The sequence below is a fragment of the Aptenodytes patagonicus genome, chromosome 6, assembly GCF_965638725.1.
Source record: "Aptenodytes patagonicus chromosome 6, bAptPat1.pri.cur, whole genome shotgun sequence".
NCBI lineage: Eukaryota > Metazoa > Chordata > Aves > Sphenisciformes > Spheniscidae > Aptenodytes > Aptenodytes patagonicus.
In genome coordinates this window covers 40,063,862-40,087,561 of record NC_134954.1, presented here as the reverse complement: position 1 = coordinate 40,087,561, position 23,700 = coordinate 40,063,862, and the positions used below count along the sequence as shown (strand labels likewise).

General features: G+C 37.8%; 1 protein-coding gene across 2 annotated transcripts in view; it reads left to right on the top strand.

The window, feature by feature from the left end:
• COL5A2 (collagen type V alpha 2 chain) overlaps positions 1-23,700 on the top strand; it is a 155,140-nt gene that overhangs the window by 124,512 nt on the left and 6,928 nt on the right. For both annotated transcript variants that reach the window (XM_076342195.1, XM_076342194.1), the window contains exons 18-50: positions 601-654; positions 2,317-2,415; positions 2,887-2,931; positions 3,038-3,136; positions 3,591-3,644; positions 4,698-4,805; positions 5,293-5,346; positions 6,068-6,166; positions 6,884-6,937; positions 7,435-7,533; positions 7,643-7,696; positions 7,795-7,848; positions 8,349-8,402; positions 8,970-9,023; positions 9,355-9,399; positions 9,847-9,945; positions 10,801-10,908; positions 11,033-11,086; positions 12,860-12,913; positions 13,032-13,085; positions 14,128-14,181; positions 15,017-15,124; positions 15,232-15,285; positions 15,476-15,529; positions 16,645-16,806; positions 16,927-17,034; positions 18,039-18,146; positions 18,297-18,350; positions 18,674-18,781; positions 18,886-18,939; positions 20,266-20,373; positions 21,276-21,329; positions 22,047-22,154. In XM_076342195.1, coding sequence (XP_076198310.1) covers positions 601-654; positions 2,317-2,415; positions 2,887-2,931; positions 3,038-3,136; positions 3,591-3,644; positions 4,698-4,805; positions 5,293-5,346; positions 6,068-6,166; positions 6,884-6,937; positions 7,435-7,533; positions 7,643-7,696; positions 7,795-7,848; positions 8,349-8,402; positions 8,970-9,023; positions 9,355-9,399; positions 9,847-9,945; positions 10,801-10,908; positions 11,033-11,086; positions 12,860-12,913; positions 13,032-13,085; positions 14,128-14,181; positions 15,017-15,124; positions 15,232-15,285; positions 15,476-15,529; positions 16,645-16,806; positions 16,927-17,034; positions 18,039-18,146; positions 18,297-18,350; positions 18,674-18,781; positions 18,886-18,939; positions 20,266-20,373; positions 21,276-21,329; positions 22,047-22,154 — 2,529 coding nt within the window. The remainder of the gene's footprint in view (positions 1-600; positions 655-2,316; positions 2,416-2,886; positions 2,932-3,037; positions 3,137-3,590; positions 3,645-4,697; positions 4,806-5,292; positions 5,347-6,067; positions 6,167-6,883; positions 6,938-7,434; positions 7,534-7,642; positions 7,697-7,794; positions 7,849-8,348; positions 8,403-8,969; positions 9,024-9,354; positions 9,400-9,846; positions 9,946-10,800; positions 10,909-11,032; positions 11,087-12,859; positions 12,914-13,031; positions 13,086-14,127; positions 14,182-15,016; positions 15,125-15,231; positions 15,286-15,475; positions 15,530-16,644; positions 16,807-16,926; positions 17,035-18,038; positions 18,147-18,296; positions 18,351-18,673; positions 18,782-18,885; positions 18,940-20,265; positions 20,374-21,275; positions 21,330-22,046; positions 22,155-23,700) is intronic.

Here is a 23,700-nt window from a genome sequence, read left to right as displayed (position 1 = left end):
GGGCAGAAGAGTAGGAAGCAGGACATGTAGTTGCATAGCCTTTAATTATATTTTCACTTGGCATCTTGCTTACCTTAAAAATCTTGTCTAGCAACCCAATTGTTTCAATGTAGATGTGGCTTGTATTTCTCTTTTTTCTAGATTACTATTTTAAGTTTAAAAGAATTGAAACTCTCCTTTGCTACATTCTGTAGGACACATTGTGATTGCTTAATAATATCTGATATTTCATTACCATACCACAGTAGCATAGATATAAAAAGAGGATATAATATTTTGTTAAAAGCTAAAATTGAAAAACAATTGCTATAATAGTTGTCAACTGTGTACATTGCAATTTGTGCATTAATAGCTGAATCAAGAGCTGTAACTTTGCTAAAATCGGTAAATACATTATTAAAATATTGCACCACAATTCCATAAAATGTATATGTATCCCTTAGAAAGATGATATTTATAGTTATTTTGGTTTTGTTATGAACAAATATTTTATGACTAAAAAATACATTTAATCTCAGAACCATATTTGCGCAGTGATTAGATACTAATCTGTGTGATCTAAACTGCAGAATTACAGCTTTGTGTGTCTGTCTTTTATAGGGCCCACTCGGCATAACTGGTTCTCCAGGTTTTCCAGGTGCTCCTGGTGTAAAGGTAAAAAATGAAAGAAAAATGTCTTTTTAATATGTCTAACAACACACAATTAAAAAAGTGTGTACTAGACTACACAGAGTCCAGACTGACATGTATACAGGTCCCTAAGAGTTGCTGTGAAATCAGTCTTAATCAAGACCTTGAGACGGAAGATAGAAATCAGAAGCCAAATGAAGCAATTGCAATTCACCACAGTTAGGATACTTTCTTCGCTTTCACTTTTGCTTGAGCTAAGGGGTGATTATAAGATGACTGTCATGCTGTGCCTCAGGAATATAGTCCAGTATATTCAACGAGTAACAAGATGCATTATTACAAGTTAAGTTGCGAGGACTACTCTAAGACAGTATGGAAGCAGTACCTTCTAGTGCTGAAACTTCCAGTTTTGGCTGAGAACACTTCTTGAGATGACCTAGACTGGTAAGGCAAATGCCTGAACCCCAACAGAGACGTAGTGCAGTTCATCACAATAGAGCAAATGATGATTACCACCTTTTGTGGCTCTGTGACTGAGCTGAAATGGAAAACTTTCATTGGCTGCAGCGCTGTCTTCGTGGGACTTCCCTCTCTTGTTTTTCAAGAAAGTGCTCAATTTTGTTTTCCTAGCCTTAAGAATTTGTCTGCAAAGATAGAAAAGACAACAGCTTCCTTATACTTCTTATACTTGCCCTCTACTCAGTTGTTCCTCTTTGTTCCTTTACACTCCTAAAACATGATAGGAAAAAATTATACAAGAAGAAACTCTCAATTAGTCAGGTAGCCAAGTTCCTCAGAAGTTTTGTGTTGTTGTGAAGCTGGCAACATTCACGAAACAGTTTTTTGGAAACAAGTCTTAATAAGAGTATTAACATAATGTATACAATTAAATGATAGACCTTTTAGTGCATGTCATAAAATGTTTTGGTATGGTGAAGCACTAATTAATATCTAAATAAATGTTTGGAGAAGCTATCACATGATGAATCAATGAAAGCTTTTGAAAAGGAGGAGCTACCTTCAAGTTTGATCATCAGATGATGTAAAATTGGAATAGCTGCCTTGCACTCATAAAAGCTAAGCAGACTATACAATGAAGATGTGGACTTCAGTTATGAAGATGTGATATTAACAGCCATGAGTTCCAAAAGGCAAGTTTCCCATATGAAGATAAAATTCAAAGGAGATGCCAGGAGGAATTTTTTTATTGGAGCATCCAGTCCAATCTTACAGGCATTTTATATTTGATGTAGTGCTGCAACAGGGAGTTAATCTGTACTGTGCAAAAAAAACCCAGATGTGTTATCATTTCTAAATCTTAAGCCTTAGCTGTTAACGAAGCTAAAAGATAGTTGTCAAATTACAGATACATGCTGGGATTTTAGAGAGAGACGTCTATCTAAAATATTTGATCCGATTTGGGCCAGTGGATATAATGCTGCTTCTCTGTAGAAAGTTGCCTTGTATACATAGAGGAAAAATTCTGTTTGTACTTTTAAAGTTTACATTCACAAAGAAGTAGTAGAAGCAGAATTAGGTAAGCAAAAATGTATTTTAAGGATAATAAACTATTTCAAAACCTGAATTGTTTTTCTCTTATAAACTTAGTATTCCTTCTTAGTTACTTTGTAGCGCTACTTTTTAGAGCGAAATAATCTCCAGTTGTTTTCTCATGTGAAATCTTAGGGTGAAGCAGGTCCAACAGGTCCTCGTGGTCCTGAAGGTCCTCAAGGACAAAGAGGTGAAACAGGTCCACAGGGCCCAGCTGGATCACAAGGTCTTCCTGTAAGTACATTAAATTGAGTTCCTCAGTGCTCAGCTTGCACATGTTGCTCGTTTATAGGGAATTTTAATACCCCACTTGATAGACACTGAATTTTGCTCAAACTTTTTTTCCCAGGAAAGGAAAGGTCTCATTCATTTGTTTAGTGCTTATTTTGTTGAAAGTAACTTATCATTAATTAATTAAAACAACTTGGAAAACTGAAAGTTACACAGCTTGATACAGTCTCAATCCTACAAGTACTTTAAAGCTTAAGCTTAAACATAAGATCTTAAAGATTAAAAATCACATTAACTTGCATGCTTTGTTACCCATACTAGCATTTGCACAAGTAGATCATATGTTGCTGTATTTATTTAATAGCCTTTATTGTCTGGTCTTGTAAAGGGGATAAAATAACTATCTTCTTCTGCTTTTGTCATTGATACCCTCCTCATTAAAATTAATTTTAATGATTGGTACATCATCTTTAGGGTACCGAAGGGACAGATGGTTCCCCAGGTGCTAAGGGCCCTACTGTAAGTAATCATACCACCTGTTGAAGAAATTGTGTAAGTGAATTTATTTTATTTCCTTATTTTTATTATGTTTCCTTACTGTGCTTGCTGTTCTTTCTATTTGTAGGGATCTCCAGGCACTGGAGGCCCCCTTGGTTTATCAGGTCCACCCGGTTCCCCAGGACCACAAGGCAGTACTGGCCCACCTGGTATTCGAGGCCAGCCGGTAACGATGTCTTTGTCTCTGTGGAAATCGTAATGTCTTGCAAATGTGTCACTCTATGAAACTAAAACAGTGATTAGCAGTGGAATTCCTTTAAATAAATTAATAGCATGCTAGCGAGTATGCTGAGACTCAGATCTTGTGAATTTTCTGTGTGTCCAAAATACTGGTTTTGTTTTCTTAAAGGCCTAAGAAGGAAGAGTGTCTATATAAACTTGGACAAACAGTAACAGTTATCTCCCAAAATTGTCTCGTTTAGGTTTTTGTCTTGATAACATCATCATAAACAAGCATGCTAAGGGGAAAGACAAACCATTCTATAAGCATCCTATTATATTGCCTACAACTAGTTACAAAACTAGGAAATGTTTTTCTGTTTCACAGCATAATACAAAATGGTCAAATGATTTATGCAGAGTTTTAACCTTATGGTTGTTATTCATGTGTTTGTTTTCAGGGAGACCCTGGTGTCCCAGGTTTCAAGGGAGAAGCAGGACCGAAAGGTGAACCTGTAAGTCTCCATATGCTTTGTAAGATGAAAAGGAATCACAAAGGCTTGTATGAGTATTTTGAATAGATTCTTAAAATTTTCAAGGCACTTCTGATGCTCATAATCATGAGAGTAATTATTGTGGAAGACAAACCACAGTGAACCTGGCTAGACAGTACTAACAATGAATGGCGAAGCAGGTCCTTTGATGTTACAAATCACCTACCCAATATAGGCCTTATAGGACTCAAGGATGGAAAAACCAATTAGTGTGTCTACTGAGGTTTCTGTAGCACACAGAATGAGTGTATTCTAATTTCTTCATCTCATATGAAATGGATATGTGCTAATCATAATTAAAAAGTCCTTTTTATTTTAAACTTACATTTAATGCATTTTATACTTATGCAGTTATGTATATATTAATTACATTTTATTTATACATTAAAATAATGTAAGTCTTTACACATTTATGGTATGAATAGCTGTTTAGCCCACAGCTAATATTTGTGAAAGATAATTTGAGAACATGGCTAATTCTATGCTGTAACCATGTGAATTTTGGAAGGAAAGTGATTCTGCAGAATTGGAGTCAGTTTGACTTGTCAACCGTCTAGTTTTTCTTTCTCACTAGTTAAATGATCATGTAATAACTGACAAAAATGTACAGATGAAGTAATGGTTTCCTTACCACTGAATGTGTTCTCCTTTGGGAATTTCTACTAGAGTCTCACTGAATTTTGAATCCTTTGCAGCTTGTCCAATTGATAATAATAAATACAATTTATTGTCTCTGAGCAAATAGGTGATTATAGGAAGCACTGTACAGCTGAACTGCAGAATTACAGTTTATTCATAGTGCACTTCTTACTGAAATATTAGCTTATAAACATTGTAAAAGAGAAAAGCGGATGCTGAAAAGCTGCATTTTTTTACCTGATTCAAAACCTAACTATTTTTTTTTCTCCTTTATTTGGAAAAATGTTTGATGTTTAGAAGACAGTCTGTTTCAATATACCTGAGAAGTGGTGAGCTTAACGATGATTTTTTTTAAAAACATTTTACTTTCACTAGGGCCCACAAGGTCCCCAGGGTCCCATTGGCCCTGTAGGTGAAGAAGGGAAAAGAGGTCCTCGAGGTGATCCAGGGTCAGTAGGTCCACCAGGTCCTGTTGGAGAGAGGGTAAGCGATCCAAAGGAATAATATCTTGAGAGATGCACTGCTAAGCTGAAAAACCTCTTGACCTAACCATGAATTTTCTTACAGCTTCGTTGTGGGTGTAGCCAAACTTTATCTTCCTAACAGTAGTTAATACTGTGTATTATTTTTTTACACTGGATATTTTCATTTGTGGATTCAGTGCACAGGATAGTGTGGTAGGAGAAATGATGGAGATATGAAGAGGTAATCTGCAGATTTTTTGCTTAACCCTGTACAAATGGTCATCTTGCTTTCAATGAGGCTGTTCACACAGAAGGAGCTGTTCAGCATGCATGAATGAAACTGATATTTTTACCACTCCAAGTGGTAAAAACCCTAAGTTTAAAGTATTGAAGTAAGAAAGTTGCAAGGAAATAAACTGAACCTCCAAACAATAAATCTAGTACTTTATTTGCAATAAGGTATGTAAAAATTAAGGTAATCATCTTGTATCTATGGCTTCTCCTAGGGTGCTCCTGGTAACCGTGGTTTTCCAGGTTCTGATGGCTTGCCTGGACCAAAGGTAAATGAAATTAAAGTGTCCATCTTTTATTGGGTCATTTGTTAAATTTTCATACATACAGATAAATAGAAAGAAAGTGTTCCGTTAAAAACGTCTGCTTCTGAGCAAATAGGCAGACCCTCAAAATCACTGGAAGCAGGATCAAAAGGAATTGACAAATGCCAAAAAGGGGTCTGAATGTTTTGAGACTAAAATTTTTTTGGGAAAAGTCACTTTCAATTCCTGTGATGTTCAGCTTTGCTTGCTTGTCCCTGACTTGATGCTCCCTCATGCTGAAATGTGAATAGATAAGAGACGTTGACCTGTTCTACTACTATTTATGTATTGCTCTATAGTAGGTAACTATTTGAAAAATGGCCTTTTCTTTGTGTGTGGTGTAGTTTTCCTAGACTTGTCCCTTGAACAGATGGGCTTGTCTGTCTTTGGCTTTCCTAACTGCTATAACACAGGGAAGTGACTCACATATGTATTTGTCTAATGTTTCTGTAAATTCCTAACTTCTTGGTAAAAATAGAGGGATTCTAAAATTCTTATATAAATTTGCTTTATGGAAGAGACAACTTTTAAGCAATAATTTGGGGAAAAAAGTAATAAAAGTATTAATGATTTGGAACTCTGTTTGCAAAAATGTGTCCTTAATAGAAGATACCTGTTTTATTTAACCATTTCTTACTGTTGCTGTTCTACCTGTTAACTTAATAGCCCATTGGTATCTTTCTAGGGTGCCCAAGGAGAACGTGGTCCAGCAGGTTCTTCTGGTCCTAAAGGAGGTCAGGGAGATCCTGGACGTCCTGGTGAACCTGGCCTCCCGGGTGCAAGGGTAAGGAACTACTAGCAGTACAATATAAACCATGGCATTTTTCATTTTCAAAAGGCAACAATGAACTTTGCAGAATTAAGAAGTTGTTATACAAGGACAGACTTGTTTCAGTGGGGCTACTTAAAGGGTAAAGGCCAAAATACCTGTCTTTTTTCTTGCTGATGTTGGGAAGCAACAGGTTCCATTTGTCTTCGAAAAATGAGAAATAGCCCTGATTGAGACTAGCTAATGCAACTGAAGGAAGTGTGCTTGTAAAGCACATAGTTGCCACAGATAACTTGAACTGAAGGCCAAATTAATTGAAGGCTAACCTTCATTAAATTGGTGATTGATAACCTACATAGTTGAGTGGTGCATGTCATCTAGAGATTTTTTTCAGGAAAAATATTTGAGAAGAATTTGGAATACCACAAAAGGAGAGAAAAGGAGCAGCAAGTATAAAATGTAATGTAGATCACTGGGTAATGTTGGCAGAAATAAAGATGAGCCTGTGAGAAGCTCAAGAGGTGTAAAAGCAAGAAAAGGGAGAATAGGAAAAGGGAAGATCAAAGACAGTGGGGGATGAAGCTGTAAAGTGAAGACAAGGATGAAGACCTTTGATACAGAGAAGTTTGTACTATAGTAGTAACTGAGCGTATCTTTTGGATTTATTTACATTTCTCTGTTGTTCTAGAATTATATGCACAACCTTAACACCAATATTATTCCTGTTTTTAGGGTTTGACAGGAAATCCAGGTGTTCAAGGCCCTGAAGGAAAACTTGGCCCCTTGGTAAGCGACACAAAAATTAGTCCTTTCAGTTAATGCCACAGTAATTCAAAGGTCCCAACTCATTGAAATTACTTTTATTAACTTGAGTTTTCTTGATTTCTGAAGGTTCATCTTCTAACTGTTCACTTTAGATTGCAGACTCCAAAATTAGTGCAGATAATGTTCCTTTAGTTTTGTCTGTGTAGCAGTGTCTGTTGTTTAGCAGCTGCTGCAATATTTTTAAACCATTTTGAACTAAATATCTTTTCTAACTGTCTCTTTAAGGAAACAATAAAGTATTTGTACATAATGGCTCAATGATGATAATTGCATAGTATTTGTTTAATCCAGCAGTGTGACTAAAGCTTTTCTGCTTTAAAGACATTTCGACTGGTAACTGTAGCACCAAACCAGGTTAATGTTATTTTTTTATATATACAAACACTTTCCAGGGGTAAATAGGTTCGTATGAATAAATATATTTATAATTTAATGTGGAAAATGCTTTATCTCTGTAGGGTGCTCCTGGAGAAGATGGACGTCCAGGTCCAGCAGGTTCAATAGGAATCAGAGGTCAGCCAGGCAGCATGGGACTTCCTGGGCCAAAGGGTAGTAGTGTGAGTATGGCACCCGGTACCCAAGATCTGTTTAACTTCAAACATTTGCATATATTTTAATGGCTGAAAACAGTATCTAAAACCAGTCATTTTTATTTCTGCAAATTAGGGTGATCCTGGAAAACCCGGAGAAGCAGGCAATGCAGGTGTCCCAGGACAGAGAGTGAGTGTGACTGTTATTTGCAATGATTACAGAAAATGATGCTTTTCTGTTATATATGTTCACTATACAAGACTTCTTCCTATGTCATTTTAATTTAGGGAGCCCCTGGTAAAGATGGTGAAGTTGGTCCTTCTGGTCCTGTTGGCCCACCAGTAAGTCAACTTTTGCCACTCTGCCTGCCTGCCAGTCGCTCCATCCGTTCATTGCTCTTTCTGCTTCTATTTTTACCTATCTTCATGCCAGTTGCTGATTCCAAACAAAAAATCCCAAGATCATTTAAAGAAAGCATTTTCCTAGAAAAATGGGAAGCTTTGTATTGAAAAATATATATAATAGTAGTCTAATTCCTTTTACTGACCATTACAAAAAAATAGTGCAAGGAGCAAAATTTTCTTATAGTTCATTTTCCTAGCTTCCTTGGTTTCAATGGTACTGAGTGTTTTCCTGCCAGCACAGAATTTTGGGGGGGAGGATCTTAAAGACATAAGATACATCTTATTACATCTTTTAGATAGGGTATACCTTGGCCTGGGGTAAGTAAAAATTTATAATAAACAAATACATAATTGAAAATATACATATTCAGAGAGAAGAAAAATTGTGGAGCTTGCCATATTCCTCTGCTGTATACTTACTACTTTCTTTTGTGTAGGGCCTGGCAGGAGAAAGAGGAGAACAAGGCCCTCCAGGTCCTACAGGGTTTCAGGTATGCGCATTCATTTTTTTTAAAGAAAAAAATAAACAGCCATGTCTTAACTTAAATTGGAGAAATTCAATCAAGTGACGTATAACAAAACGCAACTTCAGAACTAAGGCAATGATGTTCAGAATACTTAGTGATATTTAGCTTTCACATCAGCTGTGCACTAAACTCAACTGGCAAAGGCTTAAATACCAGCTCTGTATCCCTTGAGAAAACCTTTGTTGTTTTTCAGTTTTAATTTGGAGATTTTCCAAAGATATTCCAAATATGGAACAAAAGACTTGTTTTCATAATGAAGTATTAATTACGTTAAATCAATCTCTGTTTATAAAGAACTTTATTTTTAGGGCTGATATGCATATGTCCTACAAATGTTAAAGAAGGGCTGCCATTTCATTTAGAGGGGGGAAAACGCTTTGGTGCAATATTCAAGAAACTATTTCGCTTGGGGATCTCTGAGGGCATACTCTTGTACTGAGTATAATACTACATTCATATTCTTGGTGTCTTAGTTAAATCTGGATTTACATAACTTTCTATCATGTGACCATTTTATTTACTTTTTTACAGGGCTTGCCTGGGCCACCAGGTCCTCCAGGTGAGGGAGGAAAGCCAGGTGATCAGGTAATTTCTGTGTAATTTAACAAGAATTCACTTCATAAAGTAATTTTGCCTTTTCTTCTCTTTGTAATTTTCTTTCCCACTTTGTTTCAAAATATGTACTGATGTAGTCTGCAAGCTGTCTGAGAACTGCTTTTGGATAAAATAACTACTAGAATCTGACCATCTTCTTTGACTGAGTTGGACTATCTCCTCTTGTCATGGACAGATAATATTCAGAACTAGCCATCTACATTCATAGTGCTTTGGAAATGTAAATGTTTATCTCTAATTTCCATAACTACAAGGCTATGAATGATGCTTTCATTCTAATGGTGATTTCTCTTCTGCTTAGGGTGTGCCTGGAGATCCTGGAGCTGTTGGTCCATTGGGCCCTAGGGTAAGTATTTTATTTCAGAGTTTAAACATTCATAACAGTTCTGTGAGGTTGAAAGTTGATATGTAATGTGGACTTTAACAGCTAAAGTGAATATTTGGCTTTTTTCCCAACAAAATGCTTGTAAACATGGATACGTTTTAAGATGGTTTCTGTAAAACCTACCACCGTTAATGGTTTTGTAGCTCATAAAGTGGTGTTGAGTACTAGCTGCTAAATGATTTGGTTTACAGCTGTGAAATGACAGTTTTTAGTTTGCTGAGCAATATGCTATTCCCCCTACCTTTAACAATAAAAGCACAAAGCCGGTTTTTATTTGATCAGGTATCCTAGAATTTGTTCACAGGCTCTTTGTTCAAATAGCAGTGCTGCACTTATGATGTATTTAGGATTTTGTCTACCAGAACTGTACCCTGACTTCTAAATAAGTAATAATTTTCCATTTTGTAGGGTGAACGTGGCAATCCAGGGGAAAGGGGAGAACCAGGTGCGTCAGGACTCCAGGGTGAAAAGGGTATGGCTGGAGGTCATGGTCCTGACGGTCCAAAGGTAAGCTGAGTGGACATTTGTGTTGCTGCAGTGATGTAATGTATAATTCTGGTCATTTGCACGAACATAGAGAGCTTTTTTATTATAAAAGGGATATCTTTTCATGAAAGGTATCTTGTTTATATAAGGGTTTTAGGAGGACATACAAGTTATTCCAGTATAACAATATTAATAACTTGCAAGATACTTAAATGTTGAGAAATCATGTTTTGTATTAATTTATATAGGTCCGAAGTTTAAAATGTTTTTTTGAGTTTCTCAGTAGAACTGGGCAAAGCCATTTCTGAACTGCAGAAAACCTTCTAGCGATGTTTTAAGAGACATGTCAGTTTACAAAAAGACACTTGGCAGGGTTGAGTGTTTAAAAGAAAATGCTGAAAACTGCATGCCTTTCTTTCACCTGCAATTGATTTAATTAGGCCTAGGAAGGTCACCCCAAGTAGGGAGTGCCTCTAGTAATGTGGGACCTGTAATAGACATGAGCTGTGAGAAGCAAAGAATAAATAAATAAAGCATCTCTACCCCTGGCAACTTCTACCTGTAGCTACTTTGTGTAATAAACCCATGTGGCGTCAAGGTAGAAAGATGGTTGAGCTTCTTTTTTTGCCTGTTCTCATCCCCAATATGCACTGAGCAAATACTAATGTATTTGGAAGGACTACGGTATTACAGCTGAACTTCCTGAGTAACACAATGGGAAAAGAAAAGTATTTGGACATGAATAAAGTCCAAACTTAAGAGAAAATTATTACTTAAAACTGTACCCCAGAGACACAGGCACAGTGTGTTCTGCAGCCTAGAGACAAAGACACTTCTCAGATGAGTAGACAGCAACTTGTTCTTTATTCGCTTCAGGGAAGCCCAGGCCCTAGTGGGACACCTGGTGATCCAGGCCCGCCGGGTCTTCAAGGTATGCCTGGAGAAAGAGGGATTGCTGGAACGCCTGGCCCCAAGGGTGATAGAGTAAGTCTGTTTATTTCTGTTGTCCTGAGTAGAATCACCTGTCTCTTAATACTGCAGTTATTCCAGGGTATGAACTACTCAGCATTCAGTGTTATACCTGAGACTTTCTGGGTATTTTCCATAGGGTGGCATTGGTGAGAAAGGAGCTGAAGGTACAGCTGGCAACGACGGGGCAAGAGTAAGTAAATCTATCGCTCTTTTTAGACCTAGTCTTCACACACCAGATTGTTTATTGTGCTAGGGGTACTCGGCTCATAAAGTTAAACACTACTCACTTGGCAACATCATGGGTTGACAGTCATTCTCGTTACCACTACCCTCCAAATTTTCAAGTTTTCCAAGACTGCTGTGCACAATGTTTTGGGATGTCTGTGTTCCAAGCCCCTGTTTTGTATCATCAATAATGAGAGTTAAGATGTCAATGGTAAGGATTCCCAGAAGTAGCGTGTTGATTTGGGATTCAGCTAAGCTAACTGTAGTAAAAATATGCCAATATTATGCCAAAAAGCAGACCTTTCAGCTCAGACTCTTGGACTAAGGCAGATGCCTGCTTATTGTTTGGATTGAGTTGCCCACAGTCTGTCCTGAGTTTCACAGGTGAAAATTCCTGTAAATGTACTAAGCCCCATATAGGCAGTAAGTCGCCGATGCTTCTGGAAAGCTTTGAATCTCCTGTGCATAAATAACATGGCTAGTCTGCTCAAGACATGTTCAAAACATGTTGCGCACACTCTTCTGCATAGATCAACTGTCCAATAATCCCAAATGCGCTGGGTTTGCTGTGTATGCGCTGACCATATTTTCTTCCCAGAAGTTATTGGGGTTACTTTTTACATGAATCACATATATCTGAGATTCTTGGGTTTTGCAAACCAGTTGGAGTACTAGCTGCTAGGCATTTGGAAATCTGAGGTACATTCAAAAGATGAGGATCCTGCCTGGACTAAATTTATAGTTAAAGAGGAAAAGGGTTTTGGAGAAACCCTAGTATACAGAAGCAGTAACTTAAAATTACCAGTTATGAGCTGGAATTACTTATGTAAGTCAGCTATTATCCAAAGATACAGAACAGTTCTTAGTCATTGTAAGGCGTGTTTATAGCTTACAGTAACTAATGAACAGGTAAAGTAATGGTGAGCTAAATGTACATCCCTGTTCTAAAGCCAGGTATCTGCAGACATCACTGCTACCTACCGCTAGAGCATTGATGGCATTGCAGTATCCTTTGTTAATGCCTTCTTTTTTTTTTGTGTTTCTCTACAGTTTGAACTAAGTTCCGGAGCAATTTTTTTGTGGGAGGGGGAATTTTGTTCAAGACAAACTTGGTGCAAGTTTGCGGTACTCTGCTTCTAATGAAAGAGAATTGTAATTGGGATATCTAAATATTCAGGAAGGTAATATAGTTAGTGCTGTGGGATCATTATGTGGAGTTGATGGGTTTGGATGGAGAATTTGCAACCCATTTGCCTAACTGTCTCATGAAGAGAAAAAGGACACTTTCGAGGAGTTTGCAAGGTATAAATGAATCTTCAAAATTAATGATGGACACTTTAAAATTAATTTAAACAGTTAAGTACTAGCAAAAAAGAAAGAGAGTTTCTGTGCAAGTGGGGGAAAAGGACTTAATTTCCTCCTGAGAGAGCAAAATAAAGCCAGGGCATTTTTTTATCATTGGCCTTATTCACAAACACTGCATAAAGGAGAAGATGAAGTTAGTGAAGAAAGAGAGAATGAAGGAAAGCAGGGCTTTTGAGATGAAGGATTTTGGTCAGGGGGAGAGGAAATGCAAGTCAATTTTAGATAAAGAAGACCCAACAAGTTTTCAGAGATAAAGGAGAAGAATTTAAAGGAATGAAAAAGCATATGGAAATAGTAACATATGAGAAGTTTTAAACTAACTGTTTTGAAGCATCACTTCTCTAACTTCCTTTCATCTTAATTTGTTCAAAAGGGTCTCCCTGGTCCAATAGGCCCAATGGGTCCAGCAGGTCCCACTGGTGAAAAGGTAAACAGATTTTTATTCCATTCCCTACTGAAGTTTCTTAATATCACACTTTATTGGCACTTTTGCTACTCATCAAATAAGTTACTTGGGAAATAATAACCTTTAATTTCATTTTAAGGGTGAACCAGGTCCTCGAGGTCTAGTTGGTCCTCCTGGCTCCCGTGGAAACCCTGTGAGTAAACATGTTTGGCTTTTGCCTGGTGCAAGTTAACAATATCTAACACTCATCCAAACTCCAGGCATTTGTCTCATTTACCGATATGTTTTCCTCTTTTTCTTCGCCTTCCTTTGTAGCCAAAATCTGTAGTTCTGTCTTGATGTTGTGAACTTGCAAAACTATTAGCAGATTTTGTTCCTCTGTCCTATACTTGTTTTAGGACAAACTTAACAGAGTTACCCTCATTTACCTCACTCCTGAAAGTATGCCACCACTTCTAATTGTTTAAATGTTTTTAAAAGCATGCCCATACCAGATACTACTGTACACATACAAATAGTTAGATGGACAAAGCGCGGAGGTATATCTTAGTTCATCTAGTTATGTTAACTCTTGTCATCTTCCATCTCTTTGTGATTTTAAGGATTTTAAGGGTTGACTTTGATGAGGGAATTAGAGGCTCAGCCCTTCTAGATCCTTCATACTGCTTGGAATTGATTATGTCTCTGTCATAAATCAGAACAATCTTATTTCCAGTATAAATTGGAACAGCTTCCACCCCTCTAGGGAGTGCTGGAGCTTGGCAGTCTTCAGCTCCTTCTTTTCCAAACAAATGTTGTGTGTAAAGCTCAGTTGAAGCAGCTCATAGCCCAGTCTGACCTTGTAGAAGAATACATCTTTGAACTACTGTTTTTTTTCCCAGTCTATCTGATTGGAAATGGTAGGTTGCATAAAGTGTGTGCTCTTTGGCTAATAGTGCTATCTCTGGAAGTGGTTATGAGCAGAATTTCTCCTACTGTGGTTTTAGTGCTTGCTCATGCCTTCCATCCCTAAATCCTGAAAGTTTAAATATAGTCTTGAACACATGGCAGACCTTAACATCATAGTTAACATCGTTTATTTTGTGATTAAAAGATAATTTTATTCTGATTAATAGAGCAAAAGTACAGTCACACTTAGTAAACAGTTAACATCCTTTCTTGTATATTTAACTGTAAATTATACTGTATATAGAAAGATGGTTGTTAAATGCAATTATTCAAATTTTTTTGATCAGGGCTCCCGAGGAGAAAATGGCCCAACTGGCGCTGTTGGTTTTGCTGGTCCTCCGGTATGTGTTTTGTAACACTAATGAGTTTCCTTAGTCATGCTTTGACATACTTAGTTTCCTTCATTATGAATAATACTGCAGTGTTCTGGAATGTGAGTCACATTTTTGTTGCAAAAAGAGCTGTTTATTTTTCCCATCAGTATATCAAGTCAAGAAAAGAGCCAATAAATACCCTAGATAGTTGAAAAGTGGTTTTGTTGATTAGATTATGTAATTGTTCACCAGATTTCATATTTTCATGAATATGCTATGTTGCTCCTTTGAGATTAAAATGAGGCAAGTTATAAAGTGTCATCTACTGAAGGTAGCAAAGATTTGCTCCATGAGTAGTGAAGGCTGGAATGAGTTGATGGACCAAATGGAAGGTTTGTGAATTTTGCAGTGAATACCCTAAACTTTCCCACAGCCTAAATACTCTGTTTCAGACCTTTCACAAAAGGTCAGGCACCTGCTTCCCTTGGTGGTGGGAAAAAAAAAAAAAAAGGCTAGAAAAGACAATGTTTGTTCAGTCCCTTTTGCTTTTAGGTATGTAATAGCTGCTGAGGAAAATAGAAAATCTAAAGAAAAGAAAAATGTGAGCTAGATAAGAAAATATTTTAAATGGAAATACTGACTTCACAGACTGTTCAGAAAAACTCATCTGTGATCTTCTAAAGACTGTGCTGAACTGTTATAGTTCTCTTGAACTGAACCGTTAAGCAAATGCAGTGTTTTCTGGGCTGATTTGTTCTTTTATTTTTTGCCTTCTAGAAATTCCCTGAAAAATGTCTTTGTTAGGCTGGAAAGATTTGGTATTCTCTGACATGATGTCTCTTCTAAATATTATTTCTTATAGGGCCCTGATGGTCAGCCAGGTGTGAAAGGTGAACCTGGAGAACCTGGACAGAAAGGAGATGCTGGATCTCCAGGACCACAGGGTCTTGCTGGGTCTCCTGGTCCACCGGTAAGTATAAATAACATTGTCAGAGAACCAGTGGCATAGGCTGATCTTGCTTATTTAAAATGTTCTGGGTGTTCACTATCACCCTTCTCTTTCTCCTTTCCTCTTAGGGTCCTCCAGGTGTGCCCGGTCTGAAAGGTGGTAGAGGAACTCAGGGTCCACCTGTAAGTAGATTTTATTTTTTGTGACCTGACTGCAGATAATCTAATACTGATATTTTATTTATCATTCCTCATCTCAGCTTGTTTTTCACAGTCTGTAATTATAACATTTGCTCACTAATTCAGCTGAGAACATTTGAGGTAACCAGTGCTGTATTTCTTTCAATAAAGTTGGCATTAAAATGTTTTTTAGGGTGCTACTGGATTTCCAGGATCTGCTGGAAGAGTTGGGCCTCCAGGACCTACTGTAAGTCAATTGTCATATTCCCAATAGGTATGTTTTATAAACTGGTTGTTGAAAACCTGAAGACTAAATAAAGCAGGAAAGGTCAAGCGGTGTTTATGGCCTGATGCTATAGAAGAGAACAGCTTGTCAGCACTGACTTCTGTGACTGCATGCTTACATCCAACTTCATTAAATAAAACTCATTAGTCTCGGGCTTGATCCAGTGTCAGTGTGTCCAAGTTAGTGCAAGACTTTTCACTGTGTTAAGCAGGCTTTGAGCTGTTCAAGCTGCTCTAATGACTTACTTGCTTACAGGAACAAAACAACAACCTATATCTTCCTGTACTTTTAACTTTTTTGTCTCTTCAGTGGTGACTGAAGTTAGGAGAGTTTTTGGAAAAGGAAGAGGTCTCTGCTGGGCTATCTCATTGGTGGAGTTACTCATAAGATCCATTAAAATAAATTAAAAAAACCCAAAAACAAAACCACAAAATCTCTTATGTCTAAACATTTTCAAAAACACTTAAAAAAAAAAATTAGCTGTGGATCAACAAGTGAGGATTCAACTCCGCACAGAGAACTGTGTCACTCTCTTCATATGTCTTTTAATGTTTTGATGAGAAAAATAACTTGCAGTCATTGTGAGTTTATCAAAAGGTGAAGTTTATGGAAAACATAATATACATGTGAACTCTTTTAAAAGTATTTGAGAAATGAACAAAGGTCCATTAAAACACGAATTTGTACCATGTGAATGAAAAGTTTGAATATGGACTTTAGCTTGATGATATTGGAAAGAATGGGCAAGGTTGAGTTTTCTAGAAGTAGTTGTACACCTGAGGTAAAAAAAAGAGAAAAAAAAAAAGAAACAAACATAAAACAGTGTCTTTTAAAGGAGGGAGTTTGGAATTGCAAATTATGGGGGGAGAGGGTGGAGCTTGGACATAATTTCATGAGATGTTTATTTCATCTCATTTATTTGATCATAAATGAGATGATAATAGCTCTTAGCTCGTTCACACTTTGGGCCTTCCTTAGAGTATACATATTCATAGTTAATCAAAACACAGTCCTTAGAATTTAATTGTCCTGATCAGAAAAGGGTCCAATGTAATGAGGTGTTTTAATCTTCTTAGGGAGCTCCAGGGCCTGCTGGGCCTATTGGTGAGCCAGGAAAAGAAGGTCCCCCAGGTCTTCGTGGTGATCCCGGTTCTCATGGCCGTGTGGGAGATCGAGGACCAGCTGGGCCTCCTGGTGGTCCCGGAGACAAGGGTGACGCAGGTGAAGACGGGCAGCCGGTACGTCCTGGTTGATGTTACTAATTCTCCCTAGACCACCTCTAGGCTTGGTCTCGTTGTTACTTATACTTATTGCTACTGAAATGATAGTAACATTGTTTTATCCTTTGCGGATTTCAGGGCCCTGATGGCCCCCCTGGTCCAGCAGGAACTACTGGTCAAAGAGGTATTGTTGGTATGCCAGGACAGCGAGGGGAAAGAGGCATGCCAGGGCTGCCGGGTCCTGCAGTAAGTAACGACCAAGTCAATATGCCACCAGCTTGGGCATTCTCATCCTCTTTGTGGGATTGAGAGCATAGCGCCCCATAGCATGAGGGGAAAGTTGGAAAACTCCAATTGCAGGAGTGAATATAGAGAGAATAGTAAATAACTAAATCTCATGCAAATGTATGAGGTGGGAGGTTTTGTTTCTGCCATAATGGGAGATCTGAACCTGAATTAAGAGTAAGTGGGTAATAGCATTAAGACTTCTGACTAAAATGTTCCTACTTGACTTAAAACTAGATCCTTGAAAAAAAACAACCCCTGACTCTTCATTTAGGTGCCCAAAGGTCACTTGAATGTGAGTAAATACTCTGTAACTGCTATTTCATAAATTGTGAACTACAGTCTTCAAAATGGCCATTTGTGCTCTCTTTGTTTTCGTGTAGGATTTATAGATATTTATTGGAAAGCCTAATGATCCAGGAGATCAAGTCATAAAATAGAGTATTAGTAAAGAGATGGTATGGAGGATCTGCCATTGCCGCTGGATTCATAAAGTCAATTTATAGTTAAAGTTGGCTAGAAATTATTCTAGGCTAACAAGATTTGTTGGTGCTGAGACAGACAAAAAAAATAATCATGTTACTTATTTCAAACTGCATTACATTTTTCCAGAGTCAAAAAGACCTTACCTATTGCAGATAATGCCATCAGACATACTGATATATCAAGGGACTGTGTGCTTAGAGAGTTGCTACTAGACAGACTAACTTCAAGTGCAGCTTCTAGTCAATAGAAGCCTATTCAAAAGCAACTAACACAATTAAACTGCTTAAAGATACACAGTAGATTAAATATATATTCAAAATCTGTCAGAACGCTTTCATTAATTACCAGTTTTTGGAAGTTACAAATGTTGATGGTACTTCAGACTGGATTAATGAGTAGTGTTTTGCAGGCAGCAGTTTTTTTGTGCTTTCTTTGTTTTGCAATTAAAATTTTGATACGCTATTTCTCATCTTTTTTAGGGTACACCAGGAAAACAAGGTCCCACGGGGCCACCTGGTGATAAAGGTCCCCCGGGACCTATTGGCCAGTCAGGTGCCACTGGACCTGTAGGTGAAGCTGGTCCAGAAGTAAGTATTAGAGCCTCGTAACATGCAAAAAAAGACTAGTGGTTATTCTCCTCAACTTGAAGTTAGAGGTGGAGAACAACTTTCTAGTTCTTATAGAAATGCAAGATTACAGAGCTAATCAATAGCTCTATTTTTATTCCATAACTCTAGGGACCTGCTGGTAATGATGGTACTCCTGGACGAGATGGAGCTGTTGGAGAACGTGTAAGAATATATTGTTTCTTAAGTCACTTCTGGAAATCTCCATTTTTATTATTGACTTATTGTAGATTTTCTCTTCATTCAGTTAACCTGAATGGAGAACTTGTTCTGAAAGTGTATCACAGCTTTCAATAAGTAGTACCTCTCAAAGTTGAGGAAACCTGGCTAAGAACACCTGCCTCCAAAAGCTCAGACTTGAGTTCTTACAGAAGGAATATCTTTGTAGATTGTAATTGCTAGAAAATAGATTAGCAATTCTAGAGTCCTGCTGCTTTGGTCTAGTCCAGTCCTCTTTAGATAAATAATGTTGAAATTATGTTTTGCAGGGTGATCGTGGTGAACCTGGCCCTGCAGGCTTACCAGGTTCCCCAGGGGGTCCAGGAACTCCAGGTCCTGTTGGCCCTCCAGGAGATGCAGGTCAAAGAGGTGAAACTGTAAGTGAGACTTTTTTTTTTTTTTTAATACTTTGTTTATCAAAAAACTATTGTATATGCTTTTGTGCATTGCTTCACATATCTTCTGTATGCAATCTTTGTAGGGTTCTCGAGGTCCGATGGGTCCCCCAGGTCGTGCAGGAAAAAGAGGTTTGCCTGTAAGTTCTCCATGATCACTGTGGTTTTATCTGAGATGCTTTTTACAGGAAAGTGTCGGAGGAATTGAGCCCAAATTAGAATGCTGAACAGGGCTTCAACTTTTAGTGTTCTGACTGCAAGTGGATGCAGGTAGTCTTCTGAGCTGCAAAGCTGTGCAAATCTGTTTGAATACACTAGTATTTCTACACTTTCTTTAAAAATACTCTGCAGAGAAATAACAAATGCTTTGGAAGCCTCTTTATTTGGAGTGTGTTGCTGTCTGGATGATGGTAGGACCTGAGTTAGCAAATGGCTAGAGTCTGTGTTTGGCAATTCAGATAAGGGGTAAAGAAATGAATGCTGAACAAAAAGGCAGATTTTTGGATAAAAATGGCAGAAATATAACAAAATCACCTGTTCCCATGAAACTGCCTTATTCAACTCAAGAGATTCTGACTTCAGTCCAAATGGAAAAACAAACAAAACCCATCCTTTTGTGTTACATAACTCTCTTACAATCCAAGCTTGGAACAAAAAATTAATTGCAAACTTGGGAAATTCAAAAGAATGTTGTCCTGTCCCTAAGCAGATGTCATATGAGAGACAGGAAAAGTTTATTGAGTAGTTAGTGATGATGATTTCATTGATAAACTGGAATCTGGCATTGAGAAATTTAGCATGCAATTTGGGCTGAGAAATATAGAATTGAAAGCAGAAGCCATTTTTTCCAATGATTCTTGAATTAGTATGAAAAGTTTGAAACTCTCAAAAATACCAAGAATGAAATTGTGGCGGTAATAGAACCAAGCTATTTGTACTGGGAAGCCTGAAAGTTGTTGTCTGTAGTCAGGGAATGTAACTTCAGTTGTACTTTAATCATAGTGAAGGTGAAAAGAGCTGTGAGAAGTAAAGATGCAACATGGAGGATTTCATACGGAAAATATGTTTTATCATTATGAGTCTGTGAGAGATCCACAATATTTCAATCTCATCTATGAAAATAATTTGCCATATCCAGTAAAGCAAAGAAATTTCTTAAAAATCTTAAGAATTTCATTATATGAATTATTTAGTATCATGATTACAGGTTTTTTTTGATTGTATTATGAAGCTAAATAGACTAAATTTACCACAACTATAATTCAGCACTACACAGTTTTCTGTCATTATTTACTAATTCTTTGGTAAAAAATTAAGATTCTTGGAGCTGCCCCAACGTCACCTTCTTCTAGCTTTAGAAGTGAAGGAGGTCTGAATGCAGTGTCTAAAAGCAAACGAGGGGTTTTTGAGGTTGGCTTTTTTTTTTTCCAGTTCAGAATTTTACATTTCATCACTGATATTTACAGGGTCCCCAAGGACCTCGTGGTGACAAAGGTGACAATGGAGATCGAGGCGATAGGGGCCAGAAAGGACACAGGGGTTTCACTGGCCTTCAGGGTCTTCCTGGTCCTCCTGTAAGTTGTTCTGTTTTTTCTATAATTTTATTTCCTTGATAGTTAAATAATGTATCAGGAACATAGTTATTTAAAATAGGAAAAAAAGCAAACGAGTTGGGTTTTTTTCCCCGCAAGGTGTTTGTGAGTGGCCTGGCTTGTCTGTACTTACTAATATTTTTAATGCAATTTTACAACACTATTGCATGATGAAGTAACCCGTGCTTTGCAAGATATGTGTTGTCCTACTCTTGTTCCATTTGTGCCAGTCCTGCAGTGACAGATCACTTGACAGTCTACGACCTGTCAGCAGAAGACAATAACAAAAGTTGATAGTTTCAGATAAGCCCATTAGAGTGTGAAATGGTTTTTGCCAGCGTTTGAACTCTCTACAGTCAAGGAATCAAATGCAAAATCCCATGAGGACTGTGATGGTATCTCTCGCTAATATTTGCAAGAACTTCATGATTTCAGTGGCAATTGAAATGCCATGGAAAACTTAATTTTTCTTTACATTGATCCTGTGCAAGAGCTGGAAGGTTCAACATGCAGGAAGAGTCAACAAAAAACCCGAACACCCAAAGCATCTTTCCACATCATAATAGCATCGTCAGTTACTCTTTTGTAAGCCAATCTGATTCTAAATGTCATGAAAGCAAGGCTTTTCTGCAGAAACAACTTTATTTATAGCCAAGCACCAGTACATTCTATTTATCTAAATTGTGATTACAGTTGTTACTCTGTCTTTGTGACAAAAGAGAACAATAGAATGAAAATGAATCGTAAGAGGGAAAGGTACTACCCATTGTTCATGTATATTATAATCCTATTCATATAGAATTGTGTATATCACACACTACTTCTTTAAAACTAAAGGAACATGCTTTAAATGTGACAATGATACGGTAATTTCTTCTGTTTAGGGTCCTATTGGTGAACAGGGCAGTCCTGGCATTCCAGGCCCATTTGGTCCTCGGGTGAGTATAATGTTTCAGATTTAAGGTTTTTCTTTCTTGTTTTTTTCCACAATCAGATCTCTATTTCTGCTTCACTTTTATTTCACTTGCTTTCATTGATTTCAGTATCATGTTGTGATTACCCTACTATCTTGCTGAGAGACATTACCTTGTTTAATATAGCAACACTTTGACATAAGTGTAGTTTGTAGCTAGATAAAAAGGTCAGTTCAGAGTAACTACAGCGCTACAGTCTCTTTTTACAGACACTTTTGCTGCAGCTGATGCGAAGCCGTATGCATCAGCTGCATAGGCCAAATATGCTAATTGCTACTCTGCCTTTCATACCCCCATGTATGTCATTCACCCAAAAGTAAAGGAGAAATATGACTCCCTTGGATGTTCCCAAGTGACAATCTCTGAGTCTGTATACATGTGGGTGTACAGCAGCTACTCCAGTTTGCGTAGCACCTGGAATTGAACCCACTCAAATGGTTTAGGAAAAAATATACAGCTGATCCAAAGTATATTGGCTGAGGTGATTGACTTCAGAACAGCAACATTGAAACTGTCTTCTTTCTTTTAGAGAAGAAGAAAAAGGGTGATTTTTAGAAGTTTGGTAATAGACACAAATAATTGGATTGCTTTCCTGAAAAGATATTGCTTGTAAAGGGCTGTTTTGTATAACTTTGTTATTAAATGCTACAATACATTCCTTCTTTCTCTTATATTTTCTAGGGTCCCCCAGGTCCAGTTGGTCCTTCCGGCAAAGATGGAAGTCCTGGTCCACTTGGGCCAATTGGGCCTCCTGGTGTTAGAGGGAGTGTAGGAGAAGCTGGACCTGAGGTAAATTGATGGGAATATGGAGGGAAAAGGTTACCTTCAAATAATGAGAGTTTTTACAGTCTATTGCATCACTTTCTCAAACATCCATGAGCTCAAGACAAATGGTAAGATTTGATACAGTTTCTCCAACAAATAGCCAGGGTAACTGTGTATTGAAAGGGCTCATTTCTTACTCATTTTCATCTTCCGGACCTGTGAGGATCCCAGTCTCATCCACCTGTGCTCTCCTTAGGCCAACCTGGCGCTACTTCTGCAGTTAGCTCACTGGATCCTGCTGGATCTGCAGTTCAACATGGCTATTTGGCAAGTTGCGTCCTAAAACCTCAGGTCTAAGCATAGGTCAGTTGGTGTATCTGGAACCAGCAGTAGTTCAAAGTCAGTAGTCCCTCAAAGGTGGCACTGGATTAGAACAGCCATGTGACTGATTGCCAGCAGCATACTCCATCATGCCTTGCGTTAAGGAAATCCTTCAGTCCAAATGAACAGCCCAAACTCTAACACTCAGCTCAGCTGACCTTCAGCCTGATCTGAGGTTTACAGACATCAACCGTGAGCTGATTCTCACCTAATGAAAAATAGTTTGACTGTTTTGGAAAAAGTCCTAAACCTTTGCTAAACACCCCAGGCATATTCTACATTTACCGATTTGCGATACCCTGTCATAAAACGTAAGTTATGCTATCCCAAGGAAGATAAGTTAGAAAATTATAGGGATTTGAGAAAAGAGTGATCTTGATGATCACATGAAGAATTAGAAGGCAGGTATTCTTTATTTTGGGGAAGAAGTGGAAAAGGTGGAATAAAATAATGAGCAAGACAGAGAAAGCAGTTTCTGCTGGTTTTCTGTCTTGTAAGACATGGTGTTTCCTGTGTTTATCGTGTGCTAGTATTCACCCTATTTCATTTGAATTTCTGCCAATTATCGGTATCTCCACTTCTGCTGAGGCACCAAGACTTGAATGAAGAATCTATGGTAGAGTGTAAGAATATAGCGTGTATCCAAATCCTTCACCTGCGTAATGAGACAGTACAAGAAATATGCATACCAGTAACTTCAGTTTTGCTTTCCATGGTGGCTCGCTGCAACTATAAATTGGAACCACAAAGCAAGAAATAAAAGTTAACATTTCATTTGTCGGATGCAACGTGTATTAGTTTGGGTGTGTGCTCTGTAGTAAACACTTGGAGCACTAGTTGTGAATTCTGAAGTAATTACTCCCAAAGCAAATGCCACGTTCTGATATACCATCTGATGCACCAGAGCATCAAACTTACAATGAAGGTATGTTACAGATTTTCTGCTGCCAAAGAAGAGCTGGCACAGCCTGCAGGTGGAGATATATTTATTAACAGATATATTCTGTCTCAAGACTCAGTTACCTCCCCAGGTGTCACTATTCAGGCTGACAGAAGGACCTCACAACCCGTCATTCAGGAAAACATACATAGTCAGGAAAACACCTGCTCTGCCAAGTAAGGATGATGCAGATTCTGTCTCTCATACCTGTGGCCAGAAAGCTCAGCACTGTGCGGGATAAATGCAAAG